A 23,352-nucleotide genomic window follows, 5' to 3' on the forward strand; every position below is an offset into this window, starting at 1 on the left:
CCGGTTCCTCTTCCTCTTCGTTAACATCCCGGTAGTGCTGTCGAAGGTCTTCTTTAAACGACTAACACAGGTCCTAGTCAGGCTGGCCTGAGGCGGGAAACAACCTCGAGTCAAATGGGCGACACTGACACTCCCATGCGAGATGGGGGGACTGGGGGCGCCAGACCTGGAGCGCTACTATCGAGTGGCGCAGGCGATACACTTACACTCATGGATCCACGGAGATGCACGTACGCCGCATCTCATTCTAGAGCGGCTGTTTGCTGACCCGCTCCCCCTGCCAGCCACGATCTGTCTCCCAGCGGACCGAGCGGTCGGACAGATGGACTCGCTCAAGGCGACCAACCACGCGTGGCATGCACTGATGAGGGAGCGAGGTTGTGACTTGATGTACTCCCCACAAATGCCGGTGGCCTGGGCCCTATGGCTAGACCCGCTTAACGAGAAGGGAGTAATAGAGGCCCTAAGAGCCCTTGGCATACTGAATATGGAGGACTTGTTCTTTGAGGGTACTCTGAAAACCTGGGAACAACTCCCCCCTACCACCCCGGCTCCCTCGCTGCTACAAAGGTTCCAGTACCACAGGCTCCGATCGGCCTGCCGGGACATACTAGGCCCCTCGCTGAAGGAACCTGAGGAGATCCCTGAATTGACATATGTTATTAAGACTAAAACGCCAACAAAACTGGTCTCAATAGTAAACAAGCTAGGAATCTCGCACCAAACATTGCCTACCTCTGCTCCTAGAGCGGCTTGGGAAGCAGATCTCCAGGCCCCCATAGATGATGCTATGTGGCGCTATTGCTGCGCCAACACTCGTAAAGTTTCTCTTAATGGCAGGCACCGACTAGTGCATTTTAAATTTCTACAGAGGGTGTATTACACCCCCGAGTGGCTACATCGCTATGGCCTACGTGCATCCTCGGAGTGTGAGCGCTGTCGTGCCCAGGTCGCTGATTTCTTTCATATGGCCTGGCTATGCCCAGGGGTAAGCTCCTTCTGGGAGGAGGTATTTGCGGAGCTAGACAGGATACTGGGGGAGACGCTGCAGAGATCCCCGTCGCTTGCGCTGCTGGGCTTCTCCAAGCCACTGGCCCCCTCGTTGCGCAGGTTAGTGGATGTGGCGATGCTATTGGCCAGAAGAGTTGTGGCAACGTGCTGGATGCGTGGACCACTCCCTACCAAAACGAGATGGCTCAGGGACCTCCAATACTGCTGCACCCAAACGGAATTGTACAGCGAACTGCTGCCGCCCAAAAGCAGACCGAAATCCTTCTGGGACCTCTACAAGGAATACCTACACAAGGGGGAGGGGGATAGCTCTGACACGTCAGACGTCGACGAGCTCCAGGCTCGGGAGTTGGGCGATGGTCTGGAACTGGGACGCCTACCACATGAGGAGAACTGAAGATTTGAGTTTAGGAGGTGGGTGAAGGGGGGGTGCGTAGACTACACCGGGGAGACGGGCTGGGAGTGACGCGGACTAGAAGGTAACATGGGTGGTGGGTGGTTCTGACACACACTGAGGGCGCAACCAACATTATTAGCTTAGGGAGGATGACAGAGACTCCATCAATGCACTCGATAGCAAACGGGGAGGGCCTTGGGGTTGTTCAGGGGTAGTTTCCTTTCTGGTTTTTTCTTTTGTGTTGTTGCAAGACCGCAACGTTCTATTCGCACTGTATGAATGCCGACTGTTTAATTGCAAAGATGAGGCCTTTCAGGGTGAGATATGACTGGCGTATACTGATTTGTTCCATCACTTTGCGCCGCCGGGCCTCCGGGATGCCGGCACTCTGGCTGTGTACAGTGTTCTCAAGTATTGCCCATTGGGCCCTCACGATGTTTTGTGTACTGTAAAGTGGAAATACAATGTCTATTTACTTTGACGGTCGGCGATACCACAAAATAAAGGTCTTTATAAAAAAAATTAAAAAAAAGTGTAATTTAATGTTCTTTATTGTATAATGTTTTGTTTGTACACTTTGAGGGTGCTTGGATACCGAATAAAGTATTACTACTACTACTCCAGTGAGGGCATTTTTTAGCCATTTTGGAATACATCTGCAGTCCTAAATAATCATAAAATCATTCTTTTTTTTAACCTTTTGAGGTCGGCTTCTTGTGATACTAGAGAAAAATACTCTTAGAGTTGAGAGTGGGCCAGATGAACATAAAAGTGGGAATTGAGTATTTAATGCGAAGTGATATGCAGCCCTGAAGTTTTAATACTCTGCTGTATGGGTGAATACAGTTGCATACGTCTGTATATTGGGCCAATTTCTCGGTTGAGTTGTTGAAAATGTCAAACACTAAGGATGAAATAATTGATCTCTCTGGAGCTGGAGATTGGTTTTAAAGGGAAATATTTATTATCTACAAGCAATACTGCAGAAAGGAGAAATGTACCATTTGATGACCCCTATGTACGTGGTTGTAGCATGTCCATGAGCCAGTCCTGGCCAACAGTACAGAGGAAGTACTATTGATTTAGTTGTTTAGTCTTCTGTTCTTTCTGTCAAGAAAGCTTTTAATGCTTTTCTCAAAGAATTACTTATCTGGATGAACAGTGTTAAGATCAGAGGGATTCGTTTTGGGCACTTTCTAAAGGAGTTTAATGATACTGATACTCAGGCTCCTTGAGAATTCACGCTGGTCCAGCAAGGAGGTTTCAGTTTTTAAGCAGTCTGTCCCCAGGTTTAGGAGGGTGGATTTTTACAACTGTGGTTTGCGTTGGGTCACTTGATACCCTTGAGGGTTTAAGCCAGGTAAGTATTTTGTGGATTACCTCCAATGAGCTTTGACTGAAAACCATTAACCTTGCTGAAGCTGTATGACTATAGAGGATATGTGTGGCATGGTAGTCGTGATGTCTCATCTGAAAATGTATAATTTATTCCTGAAGAATTTTTAGAACTCTTGATTTTTCTGAGTGGTGCACCATTTATGGGGTTAGAGTGGTGTTTTAATATTGCATTATTAACTATTGACTAGGATTCTTTTGATGCATCGGTCTATGCATTGAAATAGGATACTTTAGCAGCTGGGATGTTGCGCTTGTACTGCTTTGTGGCCCTGAGAGATCTGAGGTTAGCTTCAGTGGGTGGTTCCCTCTACTGTCTTCCATCTGCTCATAGACCTTTCCTTTCTTCATTTATTTTCCCTGAAACTTAGAATAGTGGTAGGGGTTCTCCTGCTGTAATGCAAGCTTATCAATTGTATCTGTCAAAGTGTTGTAGTAACAAGACGTGAAGTCATTGATTTCTACCAACTTTGTTCAGACGTCTGTGCTTTTTGTGTTTCTGGTCCATATTTTCTGGGATTTACATTGTGCTGTGTCTCTTACCTTATGAAAGCTGAACCACAAGGTACACTGGGTGATGTGGATTGTCTTGTGTCTCAAGGCTGCCCTAGCTGGAGAAGGTAACATCTAGACTGAAATCGTTTTTGTAGGTGGGGTTTGCACCATATTGCTCTAGATAATTAAGGGAGGATGAGAACCTCCAAACTATGGTTCTCATAGTACAGTTAAATCTCTTGAAGTACCAGGGGTCTCCACGTTTTTCTGTAATAGCTAATTTTCTTCAATGAAAATCCTCCCAAGCTACTGATATTACTAGTCTTGTTATATTGAACACATCAGACAAGATTACATTATTGACAACACAATTCAGGATCACCAGCAGTAATTGCCTCAATGCATCAGGCAGAGTGACTAGCAGTGATATAAAAAAGACTTTGATAATTTGGAATGCCTTTTTATGGGTTAATACATAACAGCCATATCTGGAATGCCCCAGGCACCAAAGTAATATTAGAAATAAGTCTACCCAGCACCACATAATTTATCATTTGCTATATCAGCTTAAAATGTCTTTTGGAAATTCACCCATTTTTCTCCAAACATCAGCTATTGAGTTCTGAAAATACATGCATTTTCGTCTCAAATGCACACATTTTCATCCTAAAAAAACACTTTCAAAGTTGGTATACCAAACAAAAGCTTCTAATTTAATAGGGTGGGCTTCACACAGGAGAGCTATTTACAGGTAGCTGTAGAGCTATTGGTTGGAGAAGCTTGCTCTATAAAGGGCTAATCTGCTCTGTTATGATGTGGGTGTAATACACATTGGACTTGCTTCTTTTGTGAGTAGTACATATGCATGTGGTTTGGATGGGGGAAGTCTTTACTTCTATAGCACTTTTGTCAAAAATTGAGAACAAATGAATATTATTTTACAAACGAGTTTGTGTATCATGGCAATTGCCTCACTCGTGTTATTCCCCTCGCTAAACGAATTACAGATTAGCCTGCAGGGGTAGGGCTAAAGTTTCCAATGGGATGGTTTCAGTGGTGGGAGACGATTAATTTTCCAAAGCAAGGGGTTTAAGTTTAGGTTTTGTTGCCAGAGGAATGGAATGGCCCTGTGAAGGTCCGGGCTGCTTTCTTTCAGTGAATAGGCGAGAGAGAGTTCCTTGAGGCATAGGCTGGATCTAACGGAAGTTTGTGTGTTGAAGAAATCTAGAGTTTTGGATTGTGGCCATTGGTGTTGGGATGGTTGTGCTGGTATAACCCAGGGGTTGCAAAGTGACTTGATGTTCAGAGATGGTACTGATGTTGATTGACTCTAGAGTAGGATCTGTCTGTTCAATCCACTTGACTAACAGCTGTGTAGCAGGATTCTCTCATTTGCTCACACGAAAACATCACTGGACCTCGGGAAATCCTAAGTCATTGGTATAGTGTGAGCTTGTTTCCAATATCATCCATGTCTCAAAGAGCTGTAAGAGCAGTTGTCACTATTAACTCAGTGGTGGTCTTTTTATCGACTTGAGATAAATTAAAAAGCTGGATAGACCTGTTGAGTTGACCAAGTGATTTCTGCTTTTGGATGCTTTGTTCGCTGAGCTACAGTAGCAGTTTGACCACATTACAATCCATACGCCACGAAAAAGATGACTATAGTTTTAATGTCATAGAAACTTTGAAAAAGATTTACGACATATTCTTTAAAGAAGGCTTACAGGTTTTTAGCTGAAACATTTTTCAGAGCCTCGCGATAGGAGGTTATTTAATGACGCTGTTTACAATCTGTGACAACTGTGTAACCTAATACGTTCTAAGAGTTACAAGTATCTGTAATATTCCAAGAGTACACCCAACATAGTAGTACTGGAAACCAAAATGTTTACTGTTAAAGATTGCATAACGAAACAGATACAAACTGCGTCCAGGCAGAATATGAAGATTTGGACTTTACTGTTTGATAAATACTGAGTACTTGCGAGTTTCTGGTATGCGGAAGACAGAAGGAGGATACTGCTACATTAATACATAGACACCTTAAACCTTCCAAGACCTCAGATATGGCTGCTGTCTTAAATAGGACCATAATCATCAGATAAAACCACACCATGGACTGCACATTAGCAGACACTCTACTACATTCCTGGTGTACAAGTGAGAAACAAACTGCAGACATTCTTTGCTGGATCTATATCGGGCAACACTGTTGTATGAACTACGGTGACAATTAGTTCTGGTTTAGAGTTGGTGTTAACTGAGAATTTACCAATTTATGGAGGAAATTCTAAATGGTGAGGAGGGTCCACTGGCTCAATTTCCCCATCATATGCATTGCGCAGCGAAACTAAATTCCGCTGGTGGAGTCTAATCTGTATTTAGAATTTTCTTCAGAAAATGAAGGCTTTCATTTATGGCCAAACTGTGATTCCGATGGTATAGTTACATGATTTTTTAAAGGATTTAAAATGATTTCCAGGTGTAGCTTAAACAACCTCTTATTTAATACCTGTGACAGTAGCGTTATTGTCTTGAACACTATATTTTACCTCTTATTTGGACCTCTAAAATGTCTGCAACATGGTTGAAAAAATACTTTTAAATGTTTACTTGTGAAAAGGTTACACAAAGCATTGTGCCGGTGACACGCAACCTGCGCTCAGGAACAGTTACCAGTCGCTGGTTGGTCACCCTTCTAACACTTCAATCATCTGTGCAGATGGTCTCTTGCACCCTTCGTATCTACAATTATGTCTCTGTTCGTCTTTTCTAGATTCTTGGCTCTTTTTGCTGCATCTTCATGGAAGCGATTGTAGTGGATCTGGATTTCTTTAAGTAGCATCAGGGCTTCTCCATACTCCTTCCGGTTGGATTGCTTGTTGCGCAAACATGATTCTGTATTAACAACAAACATAGGTTCAGCACAATCACAGAATATATACTATTTTGAGCCATGAACAACTTGCATCTTTCAGTATGGGATACTCCTACATCTGTTTACAAATTTAAATTAGTTTTAGGTAGTAGCACTTTTTTTCATTTTTCACGATACACTGCTCTAAGGAACAGGATTAGATAGTCTTCACCTTTGTTGAGCTATTCAACCCTACGTAAATGAGGGGCGACCCAGTGTTCATCCGGGTCTGCTACTACAAGTGATCCAGTTGTACAATGCCTGTTTTAGGCTAATGGACAGGGTTCTAAAGATATTAACACCGTTGCTTGCCAACACTGTCCTCAGATCACAGGTTTTGAGTAGGTTTTTTTTTAGGTTAAATTACTTTATTTGATTTAATTTAAATCATAAAAAGAGCGGCTTAACCGCTAAAACACATAAAATTCATAAGCAAAATACAGATTGATTAATAAATTCTCGTAAAAATTGTAGTAAAACCTTTTTTCTATTAAAAAGCAGAGTACAATTGGTTTCTTCAGTCTTGTAATAATGAGTCTGGCTATAAGATGTAGTTCTTATACAGGCTGCGGACAGATTATCTACACTTTTTCACTTTACATGCTTTGCTGGATCAAGTTCTCTAACTCTTTTTTCTAGTTCATTTGCAGCTAAACTCAAAAACTTTATTGCTTTACATGCCAATTGTACAGTTGAGCCTCCTAAACAATTTATTACGGCGGATCTGCAAGTCCTTATTTGTTGTCTTTTCATTATTGGCCGCAAAAGTTCTTTCCGTATAGATAATAATGCAGGACAAATACAGAGTAGGTGGAGCAATGATTCGTCTCCTTGTCCGCAAAGGCAGCAATCCATTGCTGGCCAAGTCCTTTTCCATTTTGGGATAAGGTCTTTAGTTGAGAAAACTCCGAGTCTCAGTAGGGTCAGTTGGTGCTTCATGCGATTTGCAAAATGTTCCGACAGGTATGACTGAGGCTTTAACATTTTTTATGTTGGCAACACAATCCATGCATTGATTTTCCTCGTCAATGAGGCTTTGTCCTTGTCTTGAGATATTTGATTAGTCGTTTTATTGACTATTTGTTTGAACTCTGGGTAGGATAGCATTGTGTGCCAGGCTTCCTCTAACTTTAAGGCTTCAATTGATAGCTTTAAAAATGGATAAACCGAATTACTTAGTCTGGATTGACTTTCAACCTCCAGCCAACAGTAATGTACCAGAGACTCTTCCTCTGCTGCCCGCATTCTCCAATAATATTTTATTAGTGCTCCTTGTTTTGACATGATCTGTTTTTTTAACCCAAATTCTAGTCTAATCCGGGCTTGAGAAATATGGCGTGGAATTTTAAACAGATTTTAAAAGAGACTGGTTTGGGCGATGTTCAGGGTTATTGCATCTTTTGTGTTAAGGAGTTCTGATCCGTAAGTGATTGAAGGTTACAATTTTGCTGCCACGACCTTTAATAAGTGGGTCGTCGAACACTCACTGAGATGTTTTTGCAAGGTTTTAAAAGCAAATGATAGCTGTTTGGCTTGTGTTTTCCGCTGTTCTAGGTGTTGCTTGTAATTAAGGTGGCAATCCAAAGTTACTCCCAGATATTTATATGTTCCCTCCTGGTCCAGGCAGTTGCCGTTGATCGTCCAAGTGAACTTTAGTTTTTTTTGTGTGGGCTCGAGAAACACATAACCTTTGTTTTTTTTTTTAATGTATGTGTAATTGATTTGAAGCTGTGTAATCTGCTAATTTGTTTATCAATCGTTGGAGACCACGGGGCGTTTGAGATAGTAGCACGATGTCATCAGCGTATTGCAGACTTGCTGTTCTCGCATTCCCCCGTTTTGGGGGGTCCCCTAATGTCGAGTGTAAGTTATTGTCTAGGTCGGCTGTATATATATATTAAAGAGACAGGGGGCTAAAACGCACCACTGTTTTAAGGCATCGATGGTGATGATTTTGTTTGTTAAAGTTCTACCGTCTCCCATTTTTATTTGAACCCATGTTTTTGAGTAGAGGTTAATTATTGCGTTCAATAGGTTTGTGAGGATTCCCCAGGATTTCATTTTTGCCCACAGTGCTCGTCTGGGGACCTTATCGAAGGCTGCCTTGAGGTCAACGAAACATGCGTACAAAATTTCTGAGTTGGCAATGGCTTGGTTGGCCAAAAGCGTGACAGCAGTTATATTTGTTAAAGTGCCCATTCCAGCTCGAAAGCCTGTCTGTGTGTTGGGGATCAATGTAATTCTGTCTACCCAGTCCTCTAGTTCTTTCAGCAAGATTGCAGCATAGATTTTTGCCTCAATGTCAATGAGGGCTATTAGCCTATAATTTGAGGGATTTGAACGAGCCCCTGATTTAAATATTGGGTGTAATATGCTGCCTCGCCAAGAATCTGGAATCGTGTGAGATTCCAGAATGTAAGCGAACAGTATTAATAAATGATTAGACGGGAATGCAGAGTCTTTTGTAATAGGGCGTTGGGCAGGCCGTTTGGTCCCGGCGCCCCATCAGACCTCTGTTTTTTTATGATGTTCAATACTTGTTTATGTGTGATCTGTATATCATTGCTTGATTTATCTGTCCCTGGTTTACCTTCAGTTTGTTTGGCTTGTAGGTTACTGTGGTCTTTTGGGTTCAGTTTGAAACTCGTGAAATCTAGGGCCTGAGAGATTGGTTTTGGTGTCTCAGCCGTCCAATGCTCTCTAATTGGGGTGTCTCTAGAGGTACTGGCACTGAACCGTCTCGCCTTCGGTGTGTCATTTTTTGTGGTAAGCCTTGAGGATTTCTTAGGGTTATATGTAGCTTCTATATGAGCTCTTCATGCGTGCTCGGTGATGTCAGAGTTGTAATGCCGATTTCTACTGTTTGATAAGACGTTGATGTGGGCCCAAAACTCTTAGGAGTTTTGGTGTCGGCTGACGAAGCATTTTTGTCCAAAACTGCTCGTTGTATGTGCGTTTTGCTGCACAAATCTTTTTTTTAGGTTGCTTTTCAGTTGTTTGATTATGGTCAGGGCCTGCCGAGATGGTTGTTGGCCATGAGATCGCATTTGTCTTAGAGCTTTATTTACTTGTCTTTTTTTATCCTTAGGGCGTGGGTGTACCATACCGACCCGCTAATCCTGACGGATTTTTGGTTTCTAGAACTGTGTGAAAACTTTCTGTTCAGGCTGTTGATGAGACTCCCAGGCCTCTATCCCTAATGGTTTTGCATCAGTGGGGGTCAGTAAATCTGAGCAAAGCTCCATGATTGCATTGCATCTACAGTGTTATTGTTCCATGTTAATCGGTTTAAATTATACAGTTGGGTGAGTTGTGCGAGGGCACTGGTTGCCCATGGTTTTTCTCGAATGTTGTTTAATCTAAAAGAATGAGGATAGTGGTCATTATCTACTCTTTCTATTATTTGAAAGTTCCTAATGAAGGGAAATAGGTCTGGGTCTACTAGAGTGAAGTCGATGGTCGCTCCTGATTTTGCCTCACTCTTGTGAAAGCTGCCGGGCTATCTTGTGGGCCTCGTCCATTTAAAGTGTACAATGATTTTGTATCCAATAGTGCAACGCATTTCTTCCCCGAAGTGTCACGTCTAGTTGTGTTGTCATTCCTGGCCTTTATATTGGTGGGTAGGTTTTTTTCTTGAGCTTGCATCAAGTTCATGTTAAAATCCCCAGAGAGTATTGTATTGGAATGTGGGTAGATTAGCTTTAAGGTTGTAATGGCAGCTACCAATTGTTGGGTATCTCTCCCCTTATGCTTATAAGCCGGGTGTATGTAGATGTTCAAAATTAACAAGGTGCAGGAATTGGAGGCTGTAAGTTTGATACATTGCATCCAACAGGAGTCTAAATCGATGTTTTCTTCTTCCCATAAAATATCTGTTGAAATGTAGATTGATGGCCGCCTTTGGCTCTTCCGTGTGCTGACTCCTTTTTAGCTGGGATAAAGTGTTCTTTGTAACCTACAATTGGGGTATGTGTTGTCTGCCAGGTTTCTTGTAAAAGCAGTATATCGTACTGTAGGATAAAGTCAGCAAAATCAATATCCTCTATTTTTGAGGCTAGGCCATTCACGTTCCAGGAACAGATTTTGCAGTCCTGCAACGCCTTTGGGTTTCTGTATGGATTTGTATTCATGCTGCTCCTTGTTGTGTGTTTAGAGATCTCCAGTACTGGTTGCCCTCTTCGTTAGCTGTTTCTGAGTGTGAGATTGTAATCGTAATTTGTCTTATAGATTGGACGTCTTCCTTTGTTTGGTCCGGATTCTCAGGGCCTTTTGCTCGTTTTAATACACCCTCTGTACAGTGGGGGTGTTGTAGGGGGCTCGGATAACGAGGAGGTTCCACCTTTTTTAGTTCTATACCCCATGATGCAAATACCTCCTTATGCGTCAAAATTTGTTCGATGACAGAGTGATTTCTCCAAGTAGCTGTTGTTATTTCAGGCCCTATTTAGTTGGGGTTAGATTTGAATTCAATTCTTTCCAAGTCACTGGATGTAATATGTCTCAAGGCAGGAAGAGATTTGAGTAACGTTATTATTGCACTTCGATTCAGTATATCATGGACTCCCCTCAATTTATAATGTGGGACAAATTCTATCTGGCCTTGAGTGGTAAGCGATAGTGTTTTTATGTGGTTGATCGGGGTCCCTTTTGATGCTTCTGTTAGGTCTTGGTGATGTATTACGAAGTAATGGATATGTTTGACTTGGTCTTGTTGTTTGTTTTCAGTGGGCTCTCTAAGCATCTGGGGCTGTGCATTGGTTCTAATTTCCTTGTTGGCTGTTTGCACCTGTGTGGCTCTTTTCCCGCTTAGTACCACGTCTCGCGTACCATTTTCGCTTGTCTTTATCTTTGGATTCTGTGATGTTTGGGTTGTATCTCTTTTTACGGTTTCTTTCCTTTTAAGATTATTTTGCTCCTTGTTAACCGAGGGTTTGAATATATCATATATTTTAATTATTGGAGAATCTTCTTTTTTTTTGCACGTCGCATTCTGTTGAAGCAGCGACCTCTTTTATTGCCGGGTTGTTATAATCCGGCGTGGTGACTGTATCGCCATTACTTTCTTCACTTTTATCTTGTCTTTTCTGGGTGGATGTCAATAATGATTGTGGAATGGCTTTGTTTAATTTACTTTTCCTTGCTTTCCTCAAGCGTTTAAGTTCCCGTTTTGAGAGAGGTGTTTTCAAGCTTTTTTGTTCCTTAATTTCTGCATGTTCCTTCAGTAAGTTGCTTTGATTAAAAAATGGTGGTGTGCCTTATAAATACAGCTGTTCCTCTACTCGTTCTGACAATTTCTCGATGTCAGGTACATTTCTGCATTCACCTTCTTGAGAGTTAGTTTCATATTTTAGTAGTTTGGTATTAATGATAGAGATGTCCCCATTACTTATGTCTGCTTCCTGGTGGTCTCTTTCTATAGATGTTATGGGATTGGGTTGTGTTTCCCTAACTGCCCCCAACAGCTCTGACTTTATAGTTGGCACAGTTGCAAGCTTATCAATTATTTGGTAACAATGACACCTGTGGTATGTGATGTCCTGCGCTTTTTGTACCTTTATTATCATGGCGTTTAAGTCGTGCAATTTGTGTTCTATTCCCTGAACATATAAAGCTAGGACATTTAATAGCTCGACTTGAGTGTCCAGCTTGTCGGCATGATAGGTCATAGCTGATCCGATCGTTTTCATAGTGCCTAATAGCTGATTCCAAAATGCTCCTGTTGGTGGGCCTTTTTGTTGTTCCGTTAAGTACTGTCTCTTGTTTCTTGGTGCTTCGTCGTTGTGCGGATACATTTGGTGCTTCTAAGTTGCTGACTGAGCTGAGTTGTCCGACCTCTTGGAAGTCGTAGGACACTAGTCCATTTTTCTTTTGTTGAGATGGCTCCAGCTGATGCGCAATTTGAATTTGGTTATTTGATGATTTCAAATTAATGGAAAATTGTTCTTGCACATAGACTGTTTGACCCCCAAACTGGTCAAAGGGTCGGTCAAGAGGTTGAGGGAATGCCGATGTGTTTAGAAATGTGCAGGAGCTGTCGATGATATCCTGCCGGTGCACCAGGTTGTCCTCCGTGCTCTGCACTTCAAGGCTCTGCTCGGCGGTTTGTTGGTCGGTTTGGTGAGCTGGTTGTTGCTGGTGTTGTTGACTTAGTTGATTTAATTGGGCCTGGCAGGTCCATTGTTTGGACGTGGACTCCATGTTTGATCCTGGGTCATTATGAACTATAGCCTGAAAGGACTGTTGATGGGATCCGTGGTGGTCGGTTAGTGAGCTCAAACAGCCATATGTAGGACTGGCACAGCTTACGTCTTCTGATGTAGTGAGCTTAGAGTCCACTGGTTCAGGCCTTCCTTGTTTGCTGGTTTACTAGGACTATCCTTATGTATCTCGTTGCCTGGACTGCTCCCCTTGTACTTTTACTTCTTGGCTTCCTTAGCTTCCTTAACTACTTTGTGAGCCTTTTGCTTCCCCGGGGATAAACTGTGACATACTTTTAAGAAATCTGTAATGAGAGCCCGCTTGTTGGTTTTGGTGTTGGTTTTGATGGGGGAGCAAGTGGCAATGGTAAGAGTGTCGTTGTCCTCTTGGAAGTTGTTTATTTTGCTCTCCCTATCGTTTTCTTGGTCTTAATCTGACTCCGAATCCAATTCCATTTCCCGTAACTTACTGGAATCTCCAATTTCTGCTTGGTCCTCTTCCTCCTTTTTGGATTTCAGTTGCTGGCAGCCTATTGCCCCCCGACTTTTCCTGATCTCATGGTGGGTTATTAGCACAGGTTTCGTTTCGGGTTTTAGGGGCAGTGTGGCTTGCTTGGGCGTAATCGCCTTGCACTTATTGGTTTACAGGTTTACTTACTTACTGCAACCTGAGTACCTCTGTGTCCTGGGGCGAGGTAATCTTGGGGGGTTTTCTTAGGTATTACCAGTGTTTGCTGGTTACATTAAACCCTCCCAATTATAGTATTTTACACATTCCCGAATGCCCTAAACCGTCTTGTTTTGGGTTTTTACTTTTTTTTTCTGAGTGGTCAGGAGCTGCGGAGGAGCGGGACGGAAGGCAAAGTAATGGTGGCAGTGAAAAGTGAAGGCAGGCGGAGGCACACAGGGCGAGGTCGTGCTAGTTGTGCTGCCGAGGGGTCACTCTCACTGCGGCCGCCTGCTATGGCGCTTGCCACTTACCGCTGACGCCCCACGAGACTCATTCTGTCCTCTTCTGTCCTCCGTTTTCTCTACTTCCCGGCTGGACCGCCGCCGCTATTCCTGCTCACTCAGAAACCACGGAGCCACAAAGCAACGGGGAGCCACAGGGGAGATGAAAATGCAGCGGCTCGCGGCTTGCCTCGTTTTGCTGCCACAGAATGAACGGTAAAGGAAGGCGCTCTACCCTTGCTCAAGGATCTGTTTTCCCAGGCCCCTGCAGGATCAGGATCAAGGTCATCCAGGGCCGGGAGCTGGGGCTGCTGGCGTCTTCCTCGCTGAAATCGGCGGTCAGTGTATCAGAGGGGCGAGGCACTTCTTGACCACGAGCTTCGATTGAAGCGTATACTATGAACAGCAAGCCAAGTGTTTTTCACCAGTTTTTGAGTAAGAAACCGATTATTCTCATGCAGAGTTCAGTTCACCCCTGCAAGTTAGTTAAATATAAAACAACAAACCGTACACCAGAAATCCAAATTAACTGAACATGAAGTAATATACATGTATTGCAAAACACAGCGGTGCACATAGTTACTACATACTCGAGCTCTCTGTATACCTGACACTCACAGAGCCATCTTGAACCAATAACGTTGGGTTTGAGTGGAGGTGTAGAGTAGGGTGGAGTAGTGCAACACTGCATACGTCCCTAGAATGTAGCAGGATCTACACTATTTGTCCAGCCCATAAAAGAATGCTCTAAAATGAATGTACTTTCAGCTGTGGGCAACCACCTTGGACCGTGGTTTATATTGTCAGGGCCCAACTGGTGAAAGGCTACTAAAATACAATGTAAGAGGCTTGGACTACAAATGTTTATAAGAGACGGAGGTGAAGCGCAACTCTTTTGAGGAAGAGGGCAGTATACTTGGGTCTTACACACATACAGCACACAGCCCTTTGCTCATTCGCACCATACCTAAAATCTTTTGCACAAAGATCTCAATATAGTTCTCATGTACTTTTACAGAGGGGCTGACTGTCAATGCAAGCGGGGCCTGGGTAAGTTTGGTTTTACTGTGAGGTGCAATAACACAATTATGGGCAGAAAAATACTAACATGCACTGTATTTTCATGTATCCTAACAAGTGGCCCAGAAATTGGTTACTGTGTTGAGCAGAGTTAACAGGCTCTGTGAGGAGGAGAAGGTGCAAATATAGGGGTCTATCCCCAGATGAATTTTGAATCTGAAAGAAACAGGTTAGTATTAGATTTCTTACCTTAGAATATCCCCAGGCGTCAGACTGGATCCGCAAACGTTTGCGTATCAGTACCCTTGTGCGTCGGTAGGCGTCGTCTGCGGCTCCACGTCCGTTGTCGGCGTCGTTAGCACCGGGATGACGTCGCTGGAGTACTAAATGCCGCCCTCGCGCGCTGACGTCAGTTCTTCTTTTTTCCGCGCCAGCAAGCGCCGATCCGTAAAAAGTTGTACCCATAGTCAATTTTTGACTAACTTTTTCGATCCTTTTTGATCGTCTTTCGAAGTCTATTGACTCCGATGGTGCCGGTAGGGATGCCCGGTTCAAACCCTGCGCCAATTGTTGCCGAATGATGTCGGTAACCGACCCCCATCGCCGGTGCCTTCACTGTCTGGGCCCCGACCACGATGACAAGTCCTGCTCCGACTGTCGGGCCCTGACGTCCAAAGCTAGGCTGCAGCGGTCCCGCAAGCGACTCAAGCTCCGGCAGTCAGCCCGGCGCCGCTCGAGGTCCCGGTCCGGAAGGAGGTTGAGGGACCGGAGTCACCACAGTTTCAGGAGTCGTCATCGGTCTTCGGGCTCGAAGTCCTCAGGTAAGAGGCACAAGAAGTCGAAGAGGCGACATCGCTCTTCTGACTCCCCCCGACGCTCGCGGGACACGGCCGGGCGTTCGGGCGACACCGTCCCCGCGGCTCCACCGGAGCCGCAGGCGTCGCGGCCTGCTCCATACCCGTCGGTTCGTGGGCAGAACGCGACGCCCGAGAAGTTAGAGGCCTTCCTCATGGCCATGAGGTCGCTCACTCCTCCGTCGGGTTCCACAGCGCCTTCGGGCCAAGCGGCCCCGACTGGGTCCCCAAACCGTCCCGACGCCGCAGGGCCCCGCCGGATCCGGCTCCGGATCGTCGCCGGTCGACGTCACGACCTCACCGGCGCAGCCCCAGGATGACTCCATCCCCGGTCCTACCCTCGATTCGGGTCCGTATTCGACGCTGCTTGGAGATTTCTACTTCTATGACCCGGCCCCATCCTTTGAACCTGAGTACCAGGTGATGGGTGGCGAGGAGGATTGGGAGGGGTCCGAGGACCCTCTGGCACGTGAGTGCCAGTCTTCTCAAGACTGGACAGGTGAGCTTGGGGAGGCCAGTGGTCTGGACACTTCACCCAACACTGGTTTTGTCTCCCCTCCTACAGTGGCTACGGAGGAGGGGGCTGCCTATAGTGTGGTGCTGACGTGGGCTGCCAAGGCCTTGGGCCTTGAGCTCCCCGTCGTGGTGACTAACCTCCTCACTGAGGTCCTTAAATCGCAGGCAAGCTCGGCAGAACCTCTGCTGCCTTTTAATGATGCCTTGTCAGACGTTCTTCTGGGCACATGGTCCAAGCCAGCCTACAGGTTCGCCACGTGCCACCGCCCGGCTCCGGGCGACCCTTGCTTCCTGTCCACCCACCCCACCCCCGAAAGCCTGGTCATCCAGGCCTCTAACTCCCAGACCCCATTCCCGACGGCTCCCCCCGATTGGGAATCCAAGAGGTATGAGCAATACGGGAAAGGGGTATTCTCTTCCCTGAGTTTGGGGTTGCAGTCAGTCAACACCGCGTGCCTCTTGGGCCATTACGCCCACTCTCTGTGGGACACGGTCGCGGACGTGCTGCCACAATGTCCAGAGGGGGCCCGGACTAAACTCGCCCAAGCCCTTGCGGAGGGTCGTGATGCGGCACGGTATTCCATCCAGTGTGGGCTGGATACCACGGACTCACTGGGCAGAGCGATGGCAACGACGGTGGCGATTCACCGCCACGCCTGGTTGAGGTCCGCCAACTTTTCGGCTGATGTCCAAAACACCCTTATGGACATGCCGCTTGATGGCCGTCACCTGTTTGGCGACAAGGCAGACCATGCGCTTGAGCGATTTAACAACTCCAGGGCTACAGCCAAGTCCTTGAGCCTCTCGGCCCACGCCAGCAAACGGCTGCCTTTCGCTCCTTTCGTGGCCAAGGAAGGGGCGCCCCCACATGTCCTGCCAGCCACGGGCCACAGACTAGCATCCAGTGCGGTGGCGGACTTGGAAACCGCTGTGGCGGTGGTCGGGGACAACGGCGAGGCCCATCCACACCTACCTCTGCAGCATCTGCCTCAAAGCCCTCCTAGTCCGAGCTTTCAGGCCCATGTGATGCCATTGGGGGGCAGGGTTCGCCATCACTACCTCCACTGGCGCACTGTCACATCGGACAGGTGGGTGCTGCAAATCGTCCGAAGGGGCTACTCCCTCCACTTCGAGGCGACCCCTCCAGCCATGCCACCGCAGTACCACCGCATGTCGGGGGATCACTTGAAACTTCTACAAGAGGAAGTTACGTCCCTCTTGGCCAAGGGGGCCATCGAGCGCATTCCTGGGCCAGAAGTAGGGTGTGGTTGTTACTCCCACTACTTTCTGGTACCCAAGAAGGGCAAAGGGAGCCTACACCCTATCTTGGACCTCCGGAATGTCAACAGCTTCCTCCGGAAGGAGAAGTTCAAGATGCTGACTTTGGCTCAGGTCTTAGCTGCCCTGGACCCGGGAGACTGGATGGTAGCGTTGGACTTGCTGGACCCTTATTTCCACATCCCCGTCCTGCTGGCCCACCGGCGTTAACTGCAGTTCACGGTAGGCCACGAGCACTTTCAGTTTACCGTGCTCCCCTTCAGCCTTACCAGCGCCCCACAGGTGTTCACGAAAGTGATGGCGGTGGTCGCAGCTCATCTGCGCAGGTTAGGGGTTTCAGTCTTCCCCTACCTCGACGACTGGTTGTTGAAGGCGGGCTCGCCCCAGACAGTCGTTAGCCACCTCCAGACTACGGCCGACCTCCTGCACCTGCTGGGGTTCTCCATAAATGTGCCGAAATCACACATGTATCCCTCTCAGAAGCTTCTCTTCATCGGAGCGGTACTAGACTCGACGCAGTTTCGGGTTTATCCTCCCGAACAGCGGATTCGGGATATTCAGGCTCTGATTCTGATCTTTCAGCCGTTATCCCGAGTCTCAGTCAGGTTGGCGCTGCGGCTTCTGGGGCTGATGGCCTCCTGCATCCTTCTGGTGGATCATGCCAGGTAGCGGATGCGGGCTCTGCAGTGGGACCTGAAGTTTTAGTGGGCCCAACATCAGGGCAACTTGTCCGACCATGTCTTGATCCTGGAGGGCACGGCAAGACAGTTGCAGTGGAGACTCACGGACCGCGATTGGGTGAGCGGCAGATCCCTCTCCCTACTCCAACCGAAGCACGTGGTTGTGATGGACGCGTCCCTCCAGGGCTGGGGGGGCCACTTGGGAGAGGCGGAGATCAGAGGCCTCTGGTCTCCGGCGGAGTCCCGGCTCCACATCAACCTTCTGGAGCTGCGGGCGATCCGGCTTGCACTGAAGGCATTCCTCCCCTCTGTCCGGGGGAGTGTAGTGCAGGTGTTCACGGACAACACCACCGCCATGTGGTACTCCAACAAACAGAGCGGGGTGTGGCTTTGCGCCTCTGGCAGTGGATGGAACATCAGGGAGTGACCCTGGTGGTTCAACACCTGGCAGGTTCCATGAACGCCAGGGTGGACGAACTCAGCCGTCGGTGCATGATGGATCACGTATGGCGTCTGAACTCAGACGTGGTGCAAGGCCTCTTGGTTAGATCTATTCGCCACAGAAGAGAAGGCGCAATGTCATCAGTTCTGCGCGTTGGAATTTCCAAGGCGGCACTCACTCGGAGACGCTTTTCGTTGCGAGTTGAGCTGCGGTCTATTGTACGCCTTTCCGCCTACACCACTTCTGCCCAGAGTGCTGAAGATCAGTCTCGACCGGACCCCAAGTTATCCTTGTGGCTCCGGACTGGGCACGAAGATACTGGTATCCCGAGCTACTCAGCATGTCTGTCGACCCCCCGATTCATCTGCCTCTTCAGGAGGACCTTCTGTCTCAGCAGCAGGGGACGGTCCTCCACCCGAACCTGTCCAGTCTCCACCTCCATGCTTGGAGATTGAGCGGCGACATTGAGCCCGTTTGACTTGCCTCCTGAAGTTTGTCATGTGATTCTGGCAGCCAGGCGTCCCTCCACAAAGTCGGTATATGCCTGCAGGTGGAACAGATTTGTGGCATGATGCACAGCAAAGGCTGTGGAAGCACTCTCTGCCCCCATTTCTGAGGTTCTCCTCTTCCTTCTTTCTCTTGCCCAGCAGGGCTCTGCTCTGGGCACTAGCAAGGGCTACCTTTCTGCCCTTTCCGCCTTCTTAAGGCTACCTGATCAGCCTTCTTTGTTCACGTCCCCGATTGTAAATAGGTTCTTGAAGGGCACTACTCATATGTACCCCCCTGTTCCTTTCATGATGCCCCAGTGGGACTTGAACCTGGTTCTGACTTACCTGATGTGCGCTCCTTTTGAGCCTCTTCATAACTGTCCTCTCAGTCTTCTTACACTTAAGAACTACTTTCCTGGTTGCCATCACCTCTGCCAGGAGAGTGAGTGAGCTCCAGGCTCTTTCCTACAAGCCTCCTTTCCATTCTGTCCATCAGGACAAGGTTTCCTGCCCACGGTAGTCACAGCCTTCCACATCGAGCAGTCCATCACTTTGCCCACCTTCTTTCTGCCTCCGCATCCCTGTACAGAGGAAGAGCGGCTCCACCGTCTGGACCAAAAAGTGCGCTCTCATACTATCTGGATCGCACACGGCAGTTCCGGGTGGATGACCAACTCTTTGTTGGTTACGTGGGCGCTAAGAAGGAACGGGCGGTGCACAAACGGACCATCTCTCAGTGGGTCGTGTTGTGCATCAAGACATGCTACTCTTTGGCTAAGAAGGAGCCTCCTGTTGGGCTGAGGGCCCATTCCACTGCAGGACATCTGTCAGGCAGCTACCCGGGCCTCGCTGCACACGTTCGCAAGACACTACTGCCTGGACAGCCAAGTCCGGAGGGATGGCTTCTTTGGCCATTCCGTCCTCCAGGACTTTCTGGTGTGATTATTGGTTTGCAGACCCACCACCGGGGTTGGTATTGCTGGGGTATCTATTCTAAGGTAAGGAATCTAATACTAACCTGTTTCTTTCAGATGCACAAGTTACTTACCTTCGGTAACGATATATCTGTAAGAAACAGTAGTTAGTATTAGATTCCTTACCGCCCCGCCCATCCTCCCCCTTCCGCGAACCGATATCTAGGGTAAAGGTCATCCCCTTTCAGGGCCCTAGTTTCATGGCACCAGTGTTGGTTTTTATCATGGCTCTGCTTTTCTGGCGCTGAAAAGCTGTGTATAAGAACTGATGTCAGCGCGCGAGGGCAGCGTCTAAGTACTCCGGCGACGTCATCCCGGCGCCAACGCCGACGACGGACGCGGAGCCGCAGACGATGCCTACCGACGCGCAAGGGTACTGCTACGCAAAAGTTTCCGGATCCAGTCTGACGCCTGGGGATATTCTAAGGTAAGGAATCTAATACTAACTACTGTTTCTTACAGATATATCGTTACTGTGAGAAGTTGGCCCGATATGCAGCGTTCGCTATTCTAGCGACCGCTATGTATCGTTCCAAACGACCCTTATGGTGATTGGTTGTAAGTCAACCTATAGACCAGCTATCCTAGTAGCGTGGATACGAGCAGTCTAAGGCTAAAGACTCGAGAGGGCGCGTTAAGCCAGCTGTTTACCACACATGTACCCCTTGAACACCAAGTGAAAGGACACCACACAAGTGTTATGAAAATAAACAGTATATTTATTAAGAATCACAACAGCCCTGTACTCTTTATGAGGACAGGGTACTAAGCACAAACCAAATCTCTTAGGAAAATACTTCAAGTGCACAATTAAAACAAGTGTCCGAGGACACGGAAAGTTTAAGGTCTCGGGCGGACCCGATAAGGCAAGTCGGAAGCGAGGGACTCGGGACCCTAGAGTAAAGAGGCTATGCAGGCACCGAAATGCCGAGTTACCTAGCCACGAGGGCTGCGGCTGCACAAGTCTTACAGGCGTCGGGGTCTTCGCTGACGAGCCAGGAGCCGGAAGAAAAGGAGTTGCTGGCCGGCGACCAGTGATGAATAGTTCGTAGAGATCCAAGCCTGGATCAGAGATTGATGATACCTGAAAGCAGAGGGGACCAAGTTCGTACTACTAGCCAGTAGTCAGAGGGTACCAGGAAGGCACCGGTTGGCCGTCACCTCGGCCAGGTGAGTGGGCGACGCTAGGCTCTGCAGTCTCACGGACCAGGAGGCGTTGTCGGCGACCAGGATGGAGGTGCGAGCTGTCCCACGAAGGATGATGCTGTCGGCGTCGCTGGGCCCAGGATGGGGCAACAAGCCTTGGCAGGTCTCAGGGCCACGTGGTGGGCCTAAGATGGCGTCGTGAGTGGACCAGGAGGGTCCGGGGTGCTTCTCGCAAAGATGGAAGCAAGGGCCAGTCTGGAGCAACCAGACCAGCAGTGTTGATTGTCGGATGACGTCACAGAAGGGCACAAGCCAGCGGCTAGTGACCAGACAACGTGCTGAGCAGCGAGCAGAAGGGCCCCACGCAGATCGTGGAGATGCTGGGAGACTGCACTTCGGTGCTGGAGCGGCTCAGGGTCGGGGCTTCTCGGACCCCAGAGCACTCACCAGAGAATTGCTTCGATGGTCGTGCTGGTTAAGAGCGTGCAGGTTCTGATGATGGCCGGTCCCTCGAGGTCTCGTCGCACCCACAGATCACAGCTGAGCTGATGACGTGGGTAGAGGTCAGAGGTGCCAGGGAAGCCGGTTCTCGTCGAGCTGGGCCGTCGGATTCCTTGAGGAAGGACTTACAGCAAACCGCAGAGTTCTTAGATGGTGCCCGCTGATGCAGGGTGACTACTCCTTAGTCACAAGGGAGAAATCTTGAGAAGAGTCTCGAAGTCCTTTCGTAGAAAGTATTCTTGATTCAAAGATGATCTAATTTGGAAGGGTCCCCGCTCCGGCCTTTATTCTAAAGAAAGGGGTGGGTACATGACTAGGTCCTGCCCTAAGGGTGGGACCAGGAAGGGGGGTAGTTACACCCCTCTCCCCTGCCGGACTTTCCCCAGGCCAGGGCTGGTGCCCCTGGAACTGGTTCTAACCGGCAGATGCGTAGTGAGCACCGGGGTGCCACTCCGCAGTCACCTTCTCGCAAAAGCCCTACCTACCCAGAATACACAAACCCTGTCTGGGACGGTGCGAACACCGCCCTCGACAGGAAACCCTTTGTCCAAGCTCTCCTCGCTGGAAGGACTCCCAGCAGCAGGAGGTCAGACTCGTGTCTGTGGTGGCAGCATCCATTTTGTGGAGCTGAGGCTTTAGTTAACTTTAACCGGGGTTCACAGTTACGTACATGTCGTGTCCCTCTAGAAGGGCGGAATGCTAACCTCGTCGCCAGAGTTGGTGAGAGGGCAGCATCCCGATTTGTATGACACCTTACTCGACATGTCTTGGTAACGCGACACCGAAGTTACCGATGTGGTACGCGTTATCATGGAACAGCCATTGGGTCTTGATTCCGCAAGCTGCAACCGGGCTCGGCTCGGGCCAGAACCTAGTTCACACGAGCCCACGCACTCTGCCTTCAGGATTGTCAAGGCCTGCCATAGGAGTGACTGATAGGAACTCGGGTGTCCATTGTATGGTTAGATATAGAGCTACTATACCTAAAGCAAAGGGTGATTACACGACTTTGCCCCAGCTGTCATGCAGCCAGTTGTGTCAAATTTAGGAGGCCAGCCAGGGGTGGCATAATACATGCTGCAGCCCCTGGCGGCCCTGGGTACACCTATGCCCTGCGTTACGGGGTCTGATAAGGTGGCCCAGTACCAATTGGTAAATGCACCTAGGGTACATATCGTAATTTAGAAAGAGAACAGCCAGGCTGTGGGTCTGATTGGCAGGCCCACAGCCAGAGAAAGTCGTAAACCAGTGAAACAAAAGCAAAAAATCTGGGTGATCATAGGATTGCAGACCCTACTCTCCTACATGACCCCCCCCCAAACATCGGAACAATAAGCTAACCTTGACCAGGTGAGTCTTCTTGTTCTAAGTGGAAATATCTGGAGAGCCCATCGGCATTGGCATGATCAGTACCAGGTCTATGTTCCACTGTAAAGTCCATCCCCTGTAGGGAAATGGACCACCTAAGTAGTTTGGGGTTTTCACCCTTCATCTGATTTAGCCACAAGAGGGGCTTATGGTCGGTCTGAATCTTGAAGTGAGTGCCAAACAAGTATGGCCTCAGCTTCTTCAGGGCCCAAACCACAGCAAAGGCCTCCCTCTCAATAGCTGACCAATTCTTCTCTCTGGGGGTCAGCCTTCTGCTTATAAAAGCAATGGGCTGGTCTTGACCATCAAAATTCAGTTGAGAAAGAACAGCTCCCACACCCAACTCAGAAGCATCTGTTTGGACAATGAATGGTTTGGAGTAGTCCGGACTCTTAAGGATAGGCGCCGTGCACATGGCCTGCTTTAGGTCATCGAATGCTTTTTGACAGCTCGCTGTCCACTGAACCTTTTTTGGCATTTTCTTACTTGTCAGTTCGTTTAATGGTGTCACGATGGAACCATAGTTCCTGACAAACTTTCGGTAGTATCCAATCAGGCCCAAGAAAGCTCGAACCTGAGTCTGGGTGGTTGGAGGAGCCCAGTCCCTGATTGACTGTATCTTGCTCTCCAGTGGCTGAACCTGGCCTCCACCTACAAGGTGGCCCAGGTATACAACCTGTGTCTGCCCTATCTGGCACTTGGTGGCCTTGATAGTGAGG

The 23,352-nt window shown here is 47.9% G+C and overlaps 1 protein-coding gene across 1 annotated transcript in view; it reads right to left on the reverse strand.

The window, feature by feature from the left end:
- Positions 1 to 4,956: 4,956 nt before the first annotated feature.
- Positions 4,957 to 23,352, reverse strand: part of XRRA1 (X-ray radiation resistance associated 1) — a 364,268-nt gene continuing 345,872 nt past the window's right edge. The window contains exon 18 of the mRNA XM_086933240.1: positions 4,957 to 6,199. Coding sequence (XP_086789366.1) covers positions 6,012 to 6,199 — 188 coding nt within the window. The 3' untranslated portion in view covers positions 4,957 to 6,011. The remainder of the gene's footprint in view (positions 6,200 to 23,352) is intronic.

Source organism: Lissotriton vulgaris, chromosome 8 (assembly GCF_964263255.1).
Source record: "Lissotriton vulgaris chromosome 8, aLisVul1.2, whole genome shotgun sequence".
NCBI classification, from domain to species: domain Eukaryota; kingdom Metazoa; phylum Chordata; class Amphibia; order Caudata; family Salamandridae; genus Lissotriton; species Lissotriton vulgaris.